This window comes from Delphinapterus leucas, chromosome 1, assembly GCF_059928025.1.
Source record: "Delphinapterus leucas isolate spDelLeu-1000000601 "Yukka" chromosome 1, BTC_Dleu_Yukka2, whole genome shotgun sequence".
NCBI lineage: Eukaryota > Metazoa > Chordata > Mammalia > Artiodactyla > Monodontidae > Delphinapterus > Delphinapterus leucas.
The window spans coordinates 46,055,878-46,073,017 of NC_143129.1; the positions used below are offsets into that span (position 1 = coordinate 46,055,878).

Genomic DNA, 17,140 nt, shown 5'->3' on the forward strand with positions numbered 1-17,140 from the left:
TTCTCCAAAGAAGACATACCAATGCCAAGAAGCCCATGAAAAGCTGCTCAGCATCACTAATTATTAGAGAAAAGCAAATCAAAACTACAGTGAGGTATCACCTCATACCAGTTAATTGGGCATCATCAGAAAATCTACAAACAACAAATGCTGGAGAGGGTGTGGAGAAAAGGGAACCCTCTTGCACTGTTGGTGGGAATATAAATAGATACAACCACTATGGAGGTTCCTTAAAAAACTAAAACTAGAATTACCATATGACCCAGCAATCCCACTACTGGGCATATATCCAGAGAAAAACATAATTCAAAAAGACACATGCACCCGAATGTTCATTGCAGCACTATTTACAATAGCCTGTTCATGGAAGCAACCTAAATGCCCATTGACAGATGAATGGATAAAGAAGTTGTGGTACATATATACAATGGAATATTGCTCAGCCATAAAAAGGAAAGAAATTGGGTCATTTGTAAAGATGTGGATGGATCTAGAGACAGTCATACAGAGTGAAGTAAGTCAGAAAGAGAAAAACAAATTTCGTATATTAACGCATATATGGGGAACCTAGAAAAATGGTACAGATGAACCAGTTTGCAGGGCAGAAATAGAGACACAAATGTAGAGAACTACTGTATGGACACCAAGGGGGCAATGTGGTGGGGGAGGGGTGGTGGTGGTGGGATGAATTGGGAGATTGGGATTGACATGTATACACTAATATATATAAAATAGATAACTAATAACCTGCTGTATAAAAAATAAATAAAATAAAATTCAAAAAACAGTCTGGTATTCTCACAAAGACAGACACATAGATCAGTAACATAGGAGACAGAGAGCCCAGAAATAAACCCAAGCACCTACAGTCAATTAATCTATGACAAAGGAGGCAGGAATATACAGTGGAGAAAAGACAGTCTTCTCTTTTTTTAAATTTCATTTTATTGGAGTGTACTTGATTTACAATGTTATGTTAGCTTCAGGTGTACAGCAAAGTGATTCAGTTATACATATATTCATTTTTTATATTCTTTTCTTATATAGGTTATCACAGAATATTGAGTAGGGTTCTCTGTGCTATACAGTAGGTCCTTGTTGGTTATCTATCTTATATACAGTAGTGTGTGTATGTTCATCCCAAGCTCCTGATTTATTCCCCCACTCCATGTTTTCCCTCTGGTAATCATGAGTTTGTTTTCAATATCTGTAAATGTGTTTCTGTTTTGTGAATAAGTTCACTTGTATCATTTTTTTCAATTAGATTCCACATATGAGTGATATCATATGATATTTGTCTTTCTTTGACTTACTTCACTTAGTATGATAATCTCTAGGTCAGTCCATGTTGCTGCAAATGTCATTCTTTCTTTCTTTTTTATGACTGAGTAATATTCCATTGTATATTTGTACCATGTCTTCTTTATCCATTCCTCTGTCAATGGACATTTAGGTTGTTTCCATGTCTTGGCTATTGTAAATAGTGAACATTTGGGTGCATGTATCTTTTCAGATTATGGTTTTCTCCAGATATATGCCCAGGTGCGATTGCTGTATCATATGGTAGTTCTATTTTTAGTTTTTTAAGGAACCTCCATACTGTTCTCCATAGTGGTTGTACCAATTTACATTCCCACCAACAGTGTAGGAGGATTCCCTTTTCTCCACACCCTCTCCAGCATTTACTGTTTGTAGACTTTTTTTTTCAATTTATTTTTTGGCTATGTTCGGTCTTCTTTGCTGCGTGCAGACTTTTCTCTCTAGTTGTGGCGAGCAGGGGCCACGCTTTGTTGCAGTGTGTGGGCTTCTCATTGCGGTGGCTTCTCTTGTGGAGCATGGGCTCTAGGCACGCAGGCTTCAGTAGTTGTGGCTCGCGGGCTCTAGAGCCCTGGCTCAGTAGTTGGCATGGGCTTAGTTGCTCCATCACATGTGGGATACACCAGGACCAGGGATGGAACCTGTGTCCCCTGCATTGGCAGGCAGAGTCTTAACCACTGGGCCACCAGGGAGGTCCTTCTTGTTTGCAGACTTTTTGATGATGGCCATTCTGACCAGTGTGAGGTGATACTTCATAAAGACAGTCTTTTCAACAAGGGGTGCTGGAGAAACTGGAGATCCACATGTTAAACAATGAATGTAGAACATTCCCTCACACCATCTACAAAAATAAGCTCAAAATGGCTTAAAGAGCTAAATGTAAGAATGTAAATGTAATGAAACCATAAAACTCCTAGAAGAAAACATAGGCAAAATACTCTTTGACATAAATTGTAGCAATATTTGCTTGGATCAGTCTCCTAAAGCAAAAGAAATAAAAGCAAAAATAAACAAATGGGACCTAAATAAACTTAAAAGCTTTTACGCAAGGGAAACCATAAACAAAACAAAAAGACAGTTTACAGAATGGGAGAAAATATTTGTAAATTATGCAAATGACAAGGGGTTAATGTTTAAAATATACAAACAGCTCATACAACTTAATATCAAAAAAAAAAATCCCATCAGAAAATGGGCAGAAGACCTAAATAGACATTTCTCCAAAGACATACAGAAGGCTAACAGGCATGTGAAAAGATGCTCAACATTGTTAATTACTAATATTAGAGAAATGCAAATCAAAACCATAATGAGCTATCACCTCACACCTCTCAGAATGGCTATCATCAAATACACAGGAATATACAGTGGAGAAATACACAGTGAAAGAAGTTACAAATAACAAATGTTGGAAAGGATGTGGAGAAAAGGGAACCCTCAGAAACTGTCGGTGGGAATATAAATTGGTGCACTCACTATAGAAAACAGTATGGAGGTCTCCAGAAAACTGAAAATAGAACTACCATATGATCCAGCAATTCCACTCCTGGGTATATATACAGAAAAGACAAACCCACTAATTCGAAACAGTTATACATGCACCCCAATGTTCATTGCAGCACTATTTACAATAGGCAAGACATGGAAGCAGCCCAAGTGCCCATCAGCAGATGACTGGATTAAGAATATGTGATATAGATATATATCACGTATTCTATATATAAAATGGAATATTACTCAGACATAAAAAATGAATTCTTCCTTTTGCAGCAAAGTGGATGGACCTAGAGAATATTATGTTCAGTGAAATGAGACAGAGAAAGACAAACACTATATGATATCACTTATATGTGGAATCTAAAAAATAATACAAATGAAAGTATATACAAAACAGAAATAAACTCACAGATATAGAAAATAAATTTGTGGTAACCAAAAGGAAGAGGGAAGAGGGGAGGACAAATTAGGGTCATGGGATTAACAGATACAAACTACTATATATAAAATAGATAAGCAACAAGGTTATGCTGTACAACACAGGGAATTATATCCATTATCTTGTAATAACCTATAATGGAATAGAATCTGCAAAAATACTGAATTACTATGTTGTATACTTCAAACTAACATAATACTGTAAATCTATGCTTCCAAAAAAAGAAGTCCTGATAAATTTTGTCTAGAATTGTCCTTGACATTTTCACCATTAGAAAGAAAAATTAGGGGGACTTCCCTGGTGGTGTAGTGGATAAGATTCCATGTTCCCAATGCAGGGGGTCTGGGTTCGATCCCTGATTAGGGAACTAGATACCACATGCATGATGCAACTAAGAGTTCACATGCCACAACTAAGGAGCCAGCCTGCCACAACTAAGACTGGGCTCAACCAAATAAATAAATATTTTTTTAAAAAAAGAAAGAAAGAAAGAAAAATTAGGGTCAATCCTTCTAAATTTCTATTTGAATATTCAAATTTGTACTTCAATAAAGGGTACTGCTTTTGAACCCCAGAATATTGCCAGAAATCCATTTTTACTTTATACTTCAAGAGATAATGAAGGGTTTCCATGACCAATTTAGTTGGACACATCTGCACTGCTTTCTTAAGCAGAACAATCTTCTTAACCTGTTAGAGGAGTTCCTGTCTATCTGGTCCTATCAATGGCTACGAGCCTCAGAAATCAAATCTTCAGACTTTCTATTTGACCCGGTAGGTATGGAAGCATGGTTCCTGGACTTAAGGATGGAACTGAAGTTCAAACAAAACACAAAGGATCTATGTTACCATCCGGGTAAAAGGAGGAGACTAGATGTAGCATTTGGATCACTTGGGAAAGACTGGAGGAGTACCCACTGGGTTAGTCTTTCATGGTTGCCCTGGGCCATACGGCCTCCCTAGGAGACATTTGAAACAGTTGGGGTGTGTTGATATTGAGCCAAGCGAAGGGGAGGGTCTACAGACATTTGTGTGGAAGGAGGCCAGGTTTGCTAAACTCAATGCATGGGACAATTCTGTACTGTGATAAATTGTCTCACCCAAATGCTAATAGCACCTCTGTTGAAAAGCAGATGGTCCTCTCCCTGTGTCTCCTCATCCACATTTAGCTCAATCACCTCTGCTCTCCAGTTCCCAAAATACCCACTGTTTTCAGCATAAAAGTATATGTAAGCCATAGGTTTTTGTGCTCCAGGTGAAGAAGGTACTACCTCAAACAATACATGTGGTAGCTTAGCTAACTAGTGTGTAATGATTGGCACTGTCTGCAAAGCTACATTAAAACCAAGGGAGAGGGACTTCCCTGGTGGCACAGCAGTTGAGAATCCTCCTGCCAACACAGGGGACACAGGTTTGAGCTCTGGTCCGGGAAGATCCCTCATGCCGCGGAGCAACTAAGCCTGTGCGCCACAACTACAGAGCCTGCGCTCTGGAGCCCGCAAGCCACAACTACTGAGCCTGCAAGCCACAACTACTGAAGCCTGAGCTCCTAGAGACCATGCTCCGCAACAAAAGAAGCCACCGCAGTGAGAAGCCCACGTGCAGCAACCAAGATTAGCCCCCACTCGCCACAACTGTAGAAAGCCCGTGCAGAGCAACGAAGACCCAATGCAGCCAAAAATAAAATAAATATAATAAATAAATTTATTTTTAAAAAAAGACAGCAGGCTTTGTTCTGATGGCCGTTAAAAAAAAAAAAAAAAACCAAGGGAGACCCTAAATTCTAAAAAATATTGTTATTCCTCTCCCCCATGTAATTTGAATGACACAGCCATAACATAAGAAAGTTCTGATTTTTCATCTGGTGACTACTTTGATTTTTTTTTTTTTTTTTTTGGTACGTGGGCCTCTCACTATTGTGGCCTCTCCCGTTGCGGAGCACAGGCTCCGGGCGCGCAGTCTCAGTGGCCATGGCCCACGGGCCCAGCCGCTCCGCGGCATGTGGGATCCTCCCAGACTGGGGCACGAACCCATGTCCCCTGCACCGGCAGGCAGACCCTCAACCACTGCGCCACCAGGGAAGCCCTGATGTTTTTTATAAATATCAAATACTTCTACATTTATTCTCATTTCTTTTGCCTATCTATTGCTGCTTGTTGGATGAAAATTTAAAAGAACTCTTCATCCTGAATTTAGTTATGAAATAAGGTGTTGATGGTTCAAAGTGATGGGAAAGCAAGCTACTTGCTGCGTCCTAGGTCTCTTGCTGAATTCCAGTTCTGGCTCCATCACTTACTAGCTAGATGTCTTTGGGTAAGGTACTTAATATCCATTTGTCTGTAAAATGGGAATAATGGAATGTGGCTAACGGTTGGTAAGGATTAAATGAAAATGTATGTGGCTGGTATATAATAAGTGCTCAGTATATTTTAGCTATTAATGGTGTTACCATTCTATCTTCTTCTACTCCTGCCATTCTTCAATGTTCATTCAAACACCTTTGAATGCCTACAGTGTGCTAGACCCTGTGCTAGATCCTGAGGAAATAAAGATAGACGATAACTCTGGGGCTTCCCTGGAGGTCCAGAGGTCAAGAGTCTGCGCTTCAAATTCAGGGGGCGCGGTTTCGATCCCTGGTGGGAGGAACTATGGTCCCACGTGCTGCGCAGAGCAGCGCAGTCAAAAATTTTTTTTAAAAAGGAAAGAAGACAGTGTCATGTTACTTAAGAGAAAAAAGGCTACATAGGCTATAGTGGGGAGGGGGCAAAAATGTTCAATTCTGAAGGCTGGGAAATGTCTATGGAATTTCTTTAAAAACAATATTGTCACTGACTTTCTTAGAGTATTTTCACCTAATTCAAAAGCAACAGCTCCCATCCAGATGTGCAATGCATAGTACATAAAATAAGGTTTTAGGAAATGTTGGCAGTACTTCTGGAAAGACCATATTGTCTGATAATTCTTTTCTGAACCATTAATTATAAGATACATCCCAATAAGAAAAAAAGTTGGCCAAAAGCAGTGGTAAGATACCACTGATTGTATCGATGCATTCTGATTTTAGAAATGTTAAAGTATGAAAAAAGAATGTGGAATCAATTGAAATATAGTACAGTAGTGTTATATTTCGAGACCCCCAGTGGCTGCCTGAAATCACAGATAGTACTGAACCTTATATATATACTATGCTTTTTCCTACACACGTGCATACATACTTATGATAAAGTTTATAAATTAGGCACAGTAAGAAATTAACAATAAAACAGAACAATTATAACACTGTATTAAAAGTTATGTGAATGTGGTGTCTCTCCCTTTCTCAGAATATCTTTTTTTTTTTTTTAGAAAGAAAGGCATTCTTTATTTTAATTAATTAATTAATTAATTTTTGGCTGTGTTGAGTCTTCGTTGCTGCGCATGGGCTTTCTCTAGTTGCGGAGAGCGGGGGCTACTCTTCGTTGCGGTGCACGGGCTTCTCATTGTGGTGCCTTCTCTTGTTGCGGAGCACGGGCTCTAGGCGTGGGGTTTCACTAGTTGTGGCACACGGGCCCAGTAGTTGTGGCTCGCGGTCTCTAGGGCGCAGGCTCGGTAGTTGTGGTGCACGGGCTTAGTTGCTCCGCGGCATGTGGGATCTTCCCGCACCAGGGATCGAACCGTGTTCCCTGTATTGACAGGCAGATTCTTAACCACTGCGCCACCATGGAAGTCCCCAGAATATCTTACTGCACAAATTTAATGTCTTTCCATTTTAACTAAGCATTTCTCATGCACTGTGGCTGTAACTTTTGCAGTTCAAGGTACAATAGCAAAACTGGCACGAATTTTTCTCTCTCCACCATTTCAGATAGATTTGTTCTTACCGTAGATCTTAACAACCTCAGCATATGATTTTTTTCTTTACTCACTAGGAGCTTTCACCTTTTCGCTTAAAGGAAGCGCTTTACAGTTTTTCTTTGGCATATCCCGATTGCCAGCATCACTACTCTTGCGCTTTGGGGCCATTAAGTAAACTAAGGGACACTTGTATACAAGCACTGTGACACCTTGACAGTCAATCTGATATATCTGATGAGGTGGCTACTAAGTGACTAATGGTTAGGATACACTGGACAGAGGGATGATTCTCATCCCTGGGCAGGATGGAGCAGGACAGTGAGAGATTCCATCATGCTACTCAGAATGGCAGCAAGGCACCAATTTAAAACATGAGGTGTTTTTTTTGTTTGTTTTTTGGGTTTTTTTTTTTGCGGTACGCGGACCTCTCACTGTAGTGGCTTCTCCCGTTGCGGAGCACAGGCTCCGGACGCGCAGGCTCAGCGGCCATGGCTCACGGGCCCAGCCGCTCCGCGGCATGTGGGATCTTCCCGGACCGGGGCACGAACCCGTGTCTCCTGCATCGGAAGGCGGACTCTCAACCACTGCGCCACCAGGGAAGCCCTGAATTTTATTTTTTATACAGCAGGTTCTTATTAGTTATCTTTTTTATACATATTAGTGTATATATGTCAATCCCAATCTCCTAATTCATCCCACCACCACCCCCCAAAACTTCTGAATTGCTTGTTTCTGAATTTCCCATTTAATATTTTTGGACCACGGTTGGCTTTGGGTACCTGAAACCTCAGAAAGCGAAATCAAGGATAAGGAGAGACTGCTGTACTGTATATGTAGATGTGGGCATGTGTATTTGGGAACTAGTTCAGGCTCTTAGCATTGAATACCTAGTAAACGGATGTCTTCCGGTCTCTTTGTCTACTTCCCGTTACAAATCTATCCTGTACAATACCCTTTCCACTTTCTCATTTATCCACTCAAAAATTGAATGTTTCCTCTATTCTTATAAAACCAAATTCAAATCTGTTGACATGGCACTTTTAACCTTGTTTTTCACAATCTCCTACCTCTGGACTCTCAACCCTCTATACTCTGCACCCCCTTACCGCTCAACCCCTACCCCTCTCAGTTTTAACCTACCCAAATCCTGTCCAAAGATTTTTATCCCTTTTTTGGAATGTCTATTGTCTTTATCAATTCTATTAATTATCTACTGCCATTTATTGTCCATTGATTTCTCAACTGTTTATCTCCCAAATGAAGTACAATTTCTTTTAAGAAATTCTTTATATGAGACTGCATTTATGACAGTCCTGAACTCATACAACCAAACTCATGTATTAATGTGCTCTTGTGTCAATAGTTTCAGATGATTATATAATTGTAAAATATTCAATAATCCTTGTTAGTAACTATGCTTACAAATTAAAGAAAAAAAATAACAAGTACCAAAAGGAGCAGGTTAACCTGTAACTACATAATTTTAAGTTTAATGCTTCTAACAAAAACATTTCATATCCATTGAATATTTGTTAATGAGCCTTTGTATTGTTACCCTTTCAATTTCGATGGCAATTTTTACCCACATTTGTTTTCTTCCACACCACTGTCCTGTAACCTGGTCACCCTGCACACTAGGAACACATGTTAAGCTAAAATTTCCCTTTCAGTGACTGAAGTCCTACTCTCTTCTACATAACCCAGCTTAGCACAGAAGGGGAGGCCATATGCACAGAACAATGAACTAGATATTAAAATTAGTTTATTTTTCTACTTAACTTTTAATAAATGAGAAGAAACACAGTAGTCTGTCTCATAAAGAACATTTATAATACATAACAATCCATAAAGCCTCATGGTGAGGTAGGAACAGCTTTGGAAACAACGCACAGTCAGAAAACATACAAAAGTTAGGTAAAATGTTGCAGCACTAAAGACATTTTATCTGCATCTGCATTTCATGAGATGATAATTGCATTTAACTGTGCCACATCTGGCCCAAAGGACACCCTATGGCAGACACAGAACAACACAACATGTAAGTTTTATAAAGAATCACAGAATACACTGATACACTTCATTGTGCTGTTTCAAGGCAGAACCATAACATGGCAATTTTTTGTGTCTTTTTATATATAACCACATATTAATTGTATGTTACATTCCCTTCAGCATCTTTTTGCCAAAGACACTAAACCATAAAGTTTTTGGTTTAAAAGTTTAAATTGAATGACATACAAAAAGCTCTTGTGCCAGTGAAAATGACTGCTAAGTATTCCAGAGCTTGTTAGTAAAACTAAATAGCATTGTCACATAATATTGGTAGAGCTACATCAAAATAGTGCTGTTACAATTCCCATTTCAGATGGTCCAACACTGTATGACAGTTTCAATTTAAAAAACGAGAAACCCTCCACCTTCCCAAGAGTTTTAACACTGTTTTATGACTTAAATGAAACTCTATTAAAATAAATATTTCTATATGGTAGGATTCTTCTCCTTATTTGCGTATGTATGAACATCTTAGGACAGCAGGTAAATGACATTTCATCAAATGATATCTGCTTAAAAACAGTAAAAAGCTTCAACTCAATACCAGTTAGCCTACTAAATACTTCACATTAGATTCCATAGGACTTTTCCCTCAAAACTTTCAAAAATTCAAAATTAACTGAGGATGTTACCAAGATACAAACATATTAACATAGTCTTCTACCTGTTGTGATTTTCCAAGGTGCTCTTGATGGAAATCTTTCCTGTTCAAATTACACACCTTAGTTATTCAAATATATTGTTTTCTAAAATGTTAAAATACATACAGCAAAGTGTTTGTGAGTTTTTGACTATTCTTTTAGGTTCTAGTCCATACTTTTATAGTGCAGATGCTCTTCAAAAAGAAACCTTATTAAAAAATCATATAAACTAAAATGTGACAATGGAGAATTAAATCTCTCTCATCACTAAGGCGGCATTTGGCTTGGAAAAAATGTCTGGGTTGATTTTAATTCAGGCACATGTAGCACCTCCTTCTTACTAAATTGAGACAACAGACACATTTCTAAACACATATTCTAAATACACTGATCTTGCTCAAATATAAAAGAGCCAGCAGGCGAGATGCACCTCCTAAAACTGATGCAGTGTTATAAAACAGCATTTAAATATTGGGTTTAAGTCTCCTAATAATTCATGGTATTTCCCTCATTTTCTTGCAGGAAGGAATAAGCTATTTTGGAAAAGACACTTAAATCCCACAATATTTAAATATAAAAGCATTTTTAAAAAAGATAATGCTAATATAGCTAAAAATGGGTTAGAAAGTGCATTGTAAAGAAATAAATAATTCTCTGCTAAAACTCAAAAGGTGAGTCAGTGCCCACTGATTTTGCTATTATGACAAAAGTCCTTTGAAAAAAGAGAATCCTATGGTACCACTTTGTTACATATGAGCTACTTAAAATTATCAAAAGTGAAATAACTGAAATCTAAAGGCTGTTACTTTCAAAGCACTTATGGAAAAAAAAAAGCCCTTGTCCCATGCTTATACACCATTTAAAAAAATCCTCTTTCAGTCGATGTCTTATGCATTACACAACCTTTAAGAAATAGACCCAACAGAGCACTGTAAAGAAAACCTCATTGAATGTAATATATTTTACCAGTTATCCTTTTGTATCATTACTGACATGTTTCTATAACATAAACTGTTTTGAGATCTTCAAAAAATGGTTTTGTAAAGTGTTAAATCAGGAATGTACATGATACAGTTTGAAGCTTTCTCTTGTTCACCCATGAGACTCCCCAATTTCATGTTTAAAAAAAATGTTTGCAAAATTCAAAGTAACTACCAGTTTAGGAATTGAAATACACAATATCAGAGAAAAGTATTAAATAATAAAGATGTATTGCAAATTGGCAGGTTATGGTTTTGGCCCATTATAGCAAATGTGAACTTACAAACTGTGTTCCTAAAATTACCTCATTCTCATTGGAAAAATCGGGTGTTCTTAAATAGGCCCATTGCCAGCAATAGGCTTACACTAGGAAAAAAACACACCATCTACCACAAAAGATCATCCCTTTAAAAAGTTAACTGTCAAATGCCACCATTTTCATCTTAAGACCCATTAGATAATGAATTATTTCAAATCCCAAAAGGTAGCCATCCCAAAAGTAGTCAGCTATAAAAGTTACTAAAGTAGTCAGGATACCTCGTTTCTAGAAAAATAGAGCTATACATGATAACTGATATTAATATCCATCCTTTTGAGGACAAAAATCTAGTTTCTTCACAAAGCATAACCCCTCCCTATCAAGAAAAATATAACTTAAATACCCTTAAATAATATTTGTGTATGGATTTGGAATCCATACCAACAATGAAATAGCTAAGAACAATTTCCTGTGTAGATATTATGGCATCTTGCAAAATAAGCTACTATTGGAAGATCTGAGCAATGTCAAGACAGAATGACTTACAGAATCTCAATTATTAATTGTGCCTTAACTAACTTTGCTTTTTGAGAATTTAATATCCAAACTGCATTAACCTTCAGATTCCTTTTTTCTCCCAAGTCAATGGCTCTTGGCAGAGCACAGGCATTGCTGGTTGGGCTCAAAAAGCTCTGTTGAATCCGTTCATGATTGGTCACTGTGAAGTGACTAACTCTGAAGTTATTTTTAAAACCCACAATTTAAAAGATTAGATTAATAAGCTTTCATTTAACATGTAGTTATTAGATTAAATTTAATGTCCTTAAAAATATTTACTGTATATATTTTATGAGTAAACTTTCAACTCAATGTTCCCAATGCCAATCTTTCAAAGAAAGTAATGCTGGTGAACATGTCCATGTTTTAGACCATGTTTTTTTTTTTTTTTTTTAAAAAAAAAGGTTAAAATTCTCAGAATAATTTAGAAATGTAGTCTGAATATTAACATACAAGAATCTAAATATTTAATTTGGTAAACTTTCTTCCCTGCTCTTACTCCCCATATGGCCTATTATATGTACACTACAGTTCAATTTGTTAATTATTTCACTATTTGTTAGAATAATACTCAGCAATATAAGATACAGAATAGTAACTGATCTTCAGTATCATAAATACCCCCATGTGAAGAAAAAAAGGAACTTTTCCTCATAATTTTCGTGAGTCATTCTTAAAATATGTTGCCATTATGCTATGCAATGATCTCAAAGGGCAAGTAAATATTACATAAAATGTCAAAAGAAACAAACCTGTTGATGATTTTTAAAGTTCCAGCATTTATAATTCTAATAAACAAAATATAACACTGGGGGAAAAGAAAAGCAGAGAAATTCCAGTAACAATTTTAATTTATTTATCCCCCTAATTAATTTTTTACCATGGAAAAACTGGAAATCAAATGTCATTATGTTATATAAGGTTTATACTTACTTTAAACAAAAATGTAACATAGTGTTAAAACTGGCTTTCCAAAACTGTTACAGCATAGCTGTACTCTGCACTAATAATCACGAAGTTGTAATATAGAACTCTGTTAAGCAGTCCCATTATGTTCTTACAAAAATAGAATTAAACTGTGTGACCAGACAAGGACTTCAATTACACTACTTGGCAAACAGAGAATTTCAATGGAGTCTTTTTCCTCTTGCAGTTTAAAGCAAAAGTCAAATATCACATCTTTTCCAAGACTCACAAAGATGATTCAGGTTGTTTGTTTGGCATTTTTTTAATCTCTATCACAACAGCAGGGATGTTTTCAACTTTAGTCCTCCTGGGCTGCTTCTCTAGATTGTCACTAAGTTCTAAACAAGAAATGCTAACTGCTGGGGCCTTTTCTGCATCCTTTCCAGATTGGGCTTGTGGCCGTGTCCCACAACATTGCTTCAAAGCACACTGAGTTCTGCAGGCAAGTTCACATGGGACTACGCTTGACTTAGAGCCTACACTAGCAAATTCAGGCTGAATGGTAGTAGCATGAATTCCGTGATTATGGAAAACGTCTTTAATGATCTTAGCCACCTGCATGTATGATGTCGGGTCTTCACATTTTATGTGAGCAGTGGCAATGATTCTGCTTCCAGCAAGTTGCCAAACATGTAATTCATGAACTTCCTCAACTCCTTCAACATCTCGAAGTTCTTTTATCAAATTTTTGATATCAATTTGTTTAGGAACAGTTTGGAGAAGAATAAGAGCAGACTCCTTAAGTAATGGATAAGTTGTGTAAAGAAGTATACAAACCATTACAATACAAAGAGTTGGATCTAAATATAGCACCCAGCAAGGACCAGCCTCATAAACTGTTGCATGAGTACTATTAATTAATTCTACAAATGCTTTGCAGGGGTCAGGGGTACATGGGTTCACACACATCTCCCCTTCAGGACAACCTTCCCAAGAAAAGTAAAAGACTAAGGCATTTACTACTACAATCACTGAACCCAAAGCATCTCCAAAGACATGCAGAAAAACTCCACGCATGTTAAGCTGTCCAGCCTTATCATCTTCATCTTCCAATTCCACCTGGTCAGATTCTCTGATAAGATTCCCATTCACTTGTACTTCCATTGCATCATTTCTGGACTTCTCTGGATCTACAAAGAAATAAAAATTCTGTATCAAACACATCTGAAGTGTTTATATAAACATTCTTGCCTAATTCCATGTAAGTGATAGAAGTGAAAATTTTTCATAAAACATAATAAGAAATGTGCTCAGAGTGATTTAATATAAACTGACATTCTGGGAACAAGCCAGGACATAATGGCCAGGGCTAAATTCAGTCATTAAGATGATATTGCTTCCCCATACTCCTAACCACCCTCCTACCTTCCCACCTCCAAATAAAGTTCACCTTTTCTGTGGGGGTGGGGTCCTGTGAACATTCTCCTATACTTTTTGGCATACACCAAAAAGAAAACAAAATTGAACACTATCACCCAAAATTAAATGCAACCATGGATAAGTCTAATACAAATGGCTGACCTGACGCAGAGGTCTAGTCACTTTTCGTAGTCATTAAGGTGTTAACTTTTAAACTTTTATCATTTATATAAATGATACAGTCTCTTGATAGAAGAGGTTTAGAAACTGACAAATCAACACTATAAACCTATCAGCAATCACAGAAACTTCAGGAAAAAGTTGAAACTAAATGATCACTATCTACCCTACTAGCTCCTAAACCAAACGTACGGATCCTTTAAAGGAATTATACACATCAGAGCAGCTTAATATTCTTTGGAATAACACCTGGCAGAGTGGGAGTGAGAGGAAATTCAATTGTTTATTAAACATTTTCAATGTACAACTTGAATTTCATTAACATGATATTCTGCATTCAGGAAAGAGGAAAACTGTCTATGTGGTATCATACAACTAGGTAAATAGATGTAAATGGAAAAAAGTGGAAGGAAATACAACAAATTGTTAACATCACTGAGCTTGGGTAGTAGGGCATTAGGTTGATTCCTTTTCCCGTCTCCTTTCTTTCAACATTCACTTCCCAATTTCCTTCAAGCAAGCTTAATGTTTAGAATGAAAACTATCCATTAAAAAAAATAAGATGAATAAATTACCATCGCTTTTATCTTAGTACGATTATGAAAAATCCTAAGTGAAATGTTAAACATGCCCATACAGGTTCTAAGTCTAGGATTTTCAGGATTAGGTTTAGATTTTAGAAAATTAACTGAAACATACATTGCTGCTCATGATAGAAACCTTTAACGAGGGTTTTGAGCTCAGGAAAGTCAATCACTAGATAGCCCCGAATACAGTATTAAGAAACTTGTTTGAAGGGCATAAGAACTACTTGGGCAGAGCAAGGTTCCTAACAGCCAACAACTAAGGACCAAGTGGGGATTCTCTCCGTTTCCCAATAGGCCCAAGAAATAAGCATTTTTTGATCCTGCTAACGCCAAAATCAGACAGCCTCTTGAAACGACAGCCTGTAAAGACTGTTAAGTGCGGTTGCGGACCGCAGCGGGCTGACGGTCACCTCCTGACCTTTTGCCCGCTCTCACCACCACGGTGCCCACCTACACTCCCAGACGCGCTCCCCCGGCTCCTGACACCGGGCTGAAAGGGGGGCCGCGTCCTCCGGGCGAGGCGGGGTGTGAGTGCCGGAGCGGGAAGGAGTGGCCAGGTAGGTGGCGCGGCGCGGTCGGCTCGGACACCAGGGGGCGTGCTGGCCATCCTGCCCGGGGCCATCCCGGGGTCTGGGCTCCCCAATGCCAACCACCTGCGGCGGCGACTTTCTCTGCTCACCTGTCCGGTCCAGTTTCAGCCCGTTGGAGTTGCTGCTATTGGCCACCAGGATGTTGGTCTCCTCCTGGTCGGGACCCTGCTCACCTGGGGCCCTGTTGTCGCTACCCCCGGTGCGGGTGCTCTTGCCGCGGCCCCCCTTGGGGAGGCCGTGGCTGTGCCCCCCGTGCGAGTGCCCGTGGCCGGAGTCGTTGCCGAAGCCGCTATGATGGTGGAAGAGGCAGAGCCCCAGCACGTTGACCACCAGCCCCGCCACGCCGACCCCGAGGACCACCAGCGGCTGCTGCATCTCGTGCGGCTCGAGGAAGCGCTCGATGGCCTCCAGCAGGATGGCGAAGCAGAGGCCGGTCAGGAAGATGGCGTTCACCAGAGCCCCCATCACTTCGGCCCGGATCCAGCCGAAGGTGTTCTTCTGGGTGGCGTGGGTCCGCTGGGCGAAGCGCTCGGCCACCAGCGCCACCACCAGCGCCAACACATCCGACAGCATGTGGAAGGAGTCGGAGAGCATCGCCAGCGACGAAGTCACCCGGCTCACCACCACCTCCAGGACCATGAACATGAAGGTCAGCATCAGCATGCACAGCAGCCGGCCCCGGTTCCGACCCCAGCACCCCATGGCTGCGGCTCAGGAGCCCGCCGAGCGCGGCCCGGACACTCGTGGGGCGGCGGCGGCGAGGCGCCGAGGGCCGGCGACCCGGCGACGGATGGAGGGCGGCGCGGGGCTCTCACCGCCCGAGCCGGGCCGCTCGGGAGTCTGCCGTGGGGCCTCGGCGGCCGGACAGGGGCGAGCCCGGGGTCAAGCCGCCGAGCCCCCGCGCCTGCGGGCGTCCCCGGCGGGCCGGCGGCGCGCTGCTCCTCAGGCGTCCGTCCTCGGAGCCGGCGCGGAGGCCCGGCTCAGCCCCAGTAGCCCCCACACCTAGAGCGGGCGGCGGCGGCGCGGAGCTGGGGCTCCCGGAGCCCGCGGACCGAGAGCCGGAGCAGGAGCAGGCGAGCGGCGGGGGCGGGCGACCAGCAGCTCCGCGCTGCAAAGGCTCCAAGCATCTGCGGGCTCTCCGCGCAGGTCTTCCCCTCGCTGGTCTCCCTCCGGGGTCGCTCGGACCAAGGAGCCAACGCCTGAAGAGCTAAAGAGGCGGCGGCCACAGCAGCTGCACTCGGCCCGGTATCGGGCGCCTTCTTCGCCCCCCCGCCTTTGCAGACGGTTTACAAAAAAACTTTGCTTTGCACTCGGAACCCCCGTTTTCACACGGACCCGAACGTGACAAGGCCTCGCCGTCCCGCCCACCAGGCCCGGCACGCTTCCCCATTGGCCAGGATCCCCTCACGACAGCTGTCGCGCCCCGCCCATCAGCGCTCACTATTGGATGGAGGCTCGGCGGGGCAGGAGGGGGCGGTGTCACGGCGCCAACAGACGGGGGGCGGGGCCTTTCCCTTCAGGAGCCGGGCGTGGGCTGGGGGCCGCGGCCGGGTGCAGCGATGGACGTCGTGGGGGAGGGAAGGGGGCACGGGCCGCGTGCAGCAGGAGGGGGAGGGACAGGGCGGGGCAGGAGGGGTCCCCCAGGCGTGGCGGGGCTTTTGCTCTGGGGCTGCGGCTTCTCGCAGCCCCCTGCCGGGCAGCAAACAGACTTTGATCCTCCGAGCCGGGTCCACGTGGGGCGGGCCGCGCGGCCACTCTGTGACAGACGGCAGCCTGGGAGGGTCCGGGAGGGGGAGCCCTTGTGTTCGGGGCCCTCGGGTGGGCGCTCCTGTCCGGAGAACCGAGATTAAGCAGACAGACTCGTAAACAAATGCAGCACG

At 41.5% G+C, this 17,140-nt stretch overlaps 1 protein-coding gene across 1 annotated transcript; it reads right to left on the bottom strand.

Annotated features, from left to right (window-relative positions):
- Positions 1-8,898: 8,898 nt before the first annotated feature.
- On the bottom strand, positions 8,899-16,570 carry SLC30A1 (solute carrier family 30 member 1). Its single transcript, XM_022593441.3, has 2 exons — positions 15,350-16,570; positions 8,899-13,674 (listed from the first exon to the last, which is right to left on the bottom strand). Exons 1-2 carry the CDS (start codon positions 15,960-15,962, stop codon positions 12,770-12,772), a joined length of 1,518 nt encoding a protein of 505 aa, XP_022449149.1. The 5' UTR covers positions 15,963-16,570; the 3' UTR covers positions 8,899-12,769.
- Positions 16,571-17,140: the final 570 nt, after the last annotated feature.

Bases quoted from the DNA above. Each gene is read 5' to 3' on its own strand.
- SLC30A1 (XM_022593441.3), bottom strand. From the start codon at position 15,962: ATGGGGTGCTGGGGTCGGAACCGGGGCCGGCTGCTGTGCATGCTGATG. The intron at 13,675-15,349 runs GTGAGCAGAGAA...ATTTCTTTGTAG, and splicing joins GCTGAAACTGGACCGGACAG to ATCCAGAGAAGTCCAGAAAT.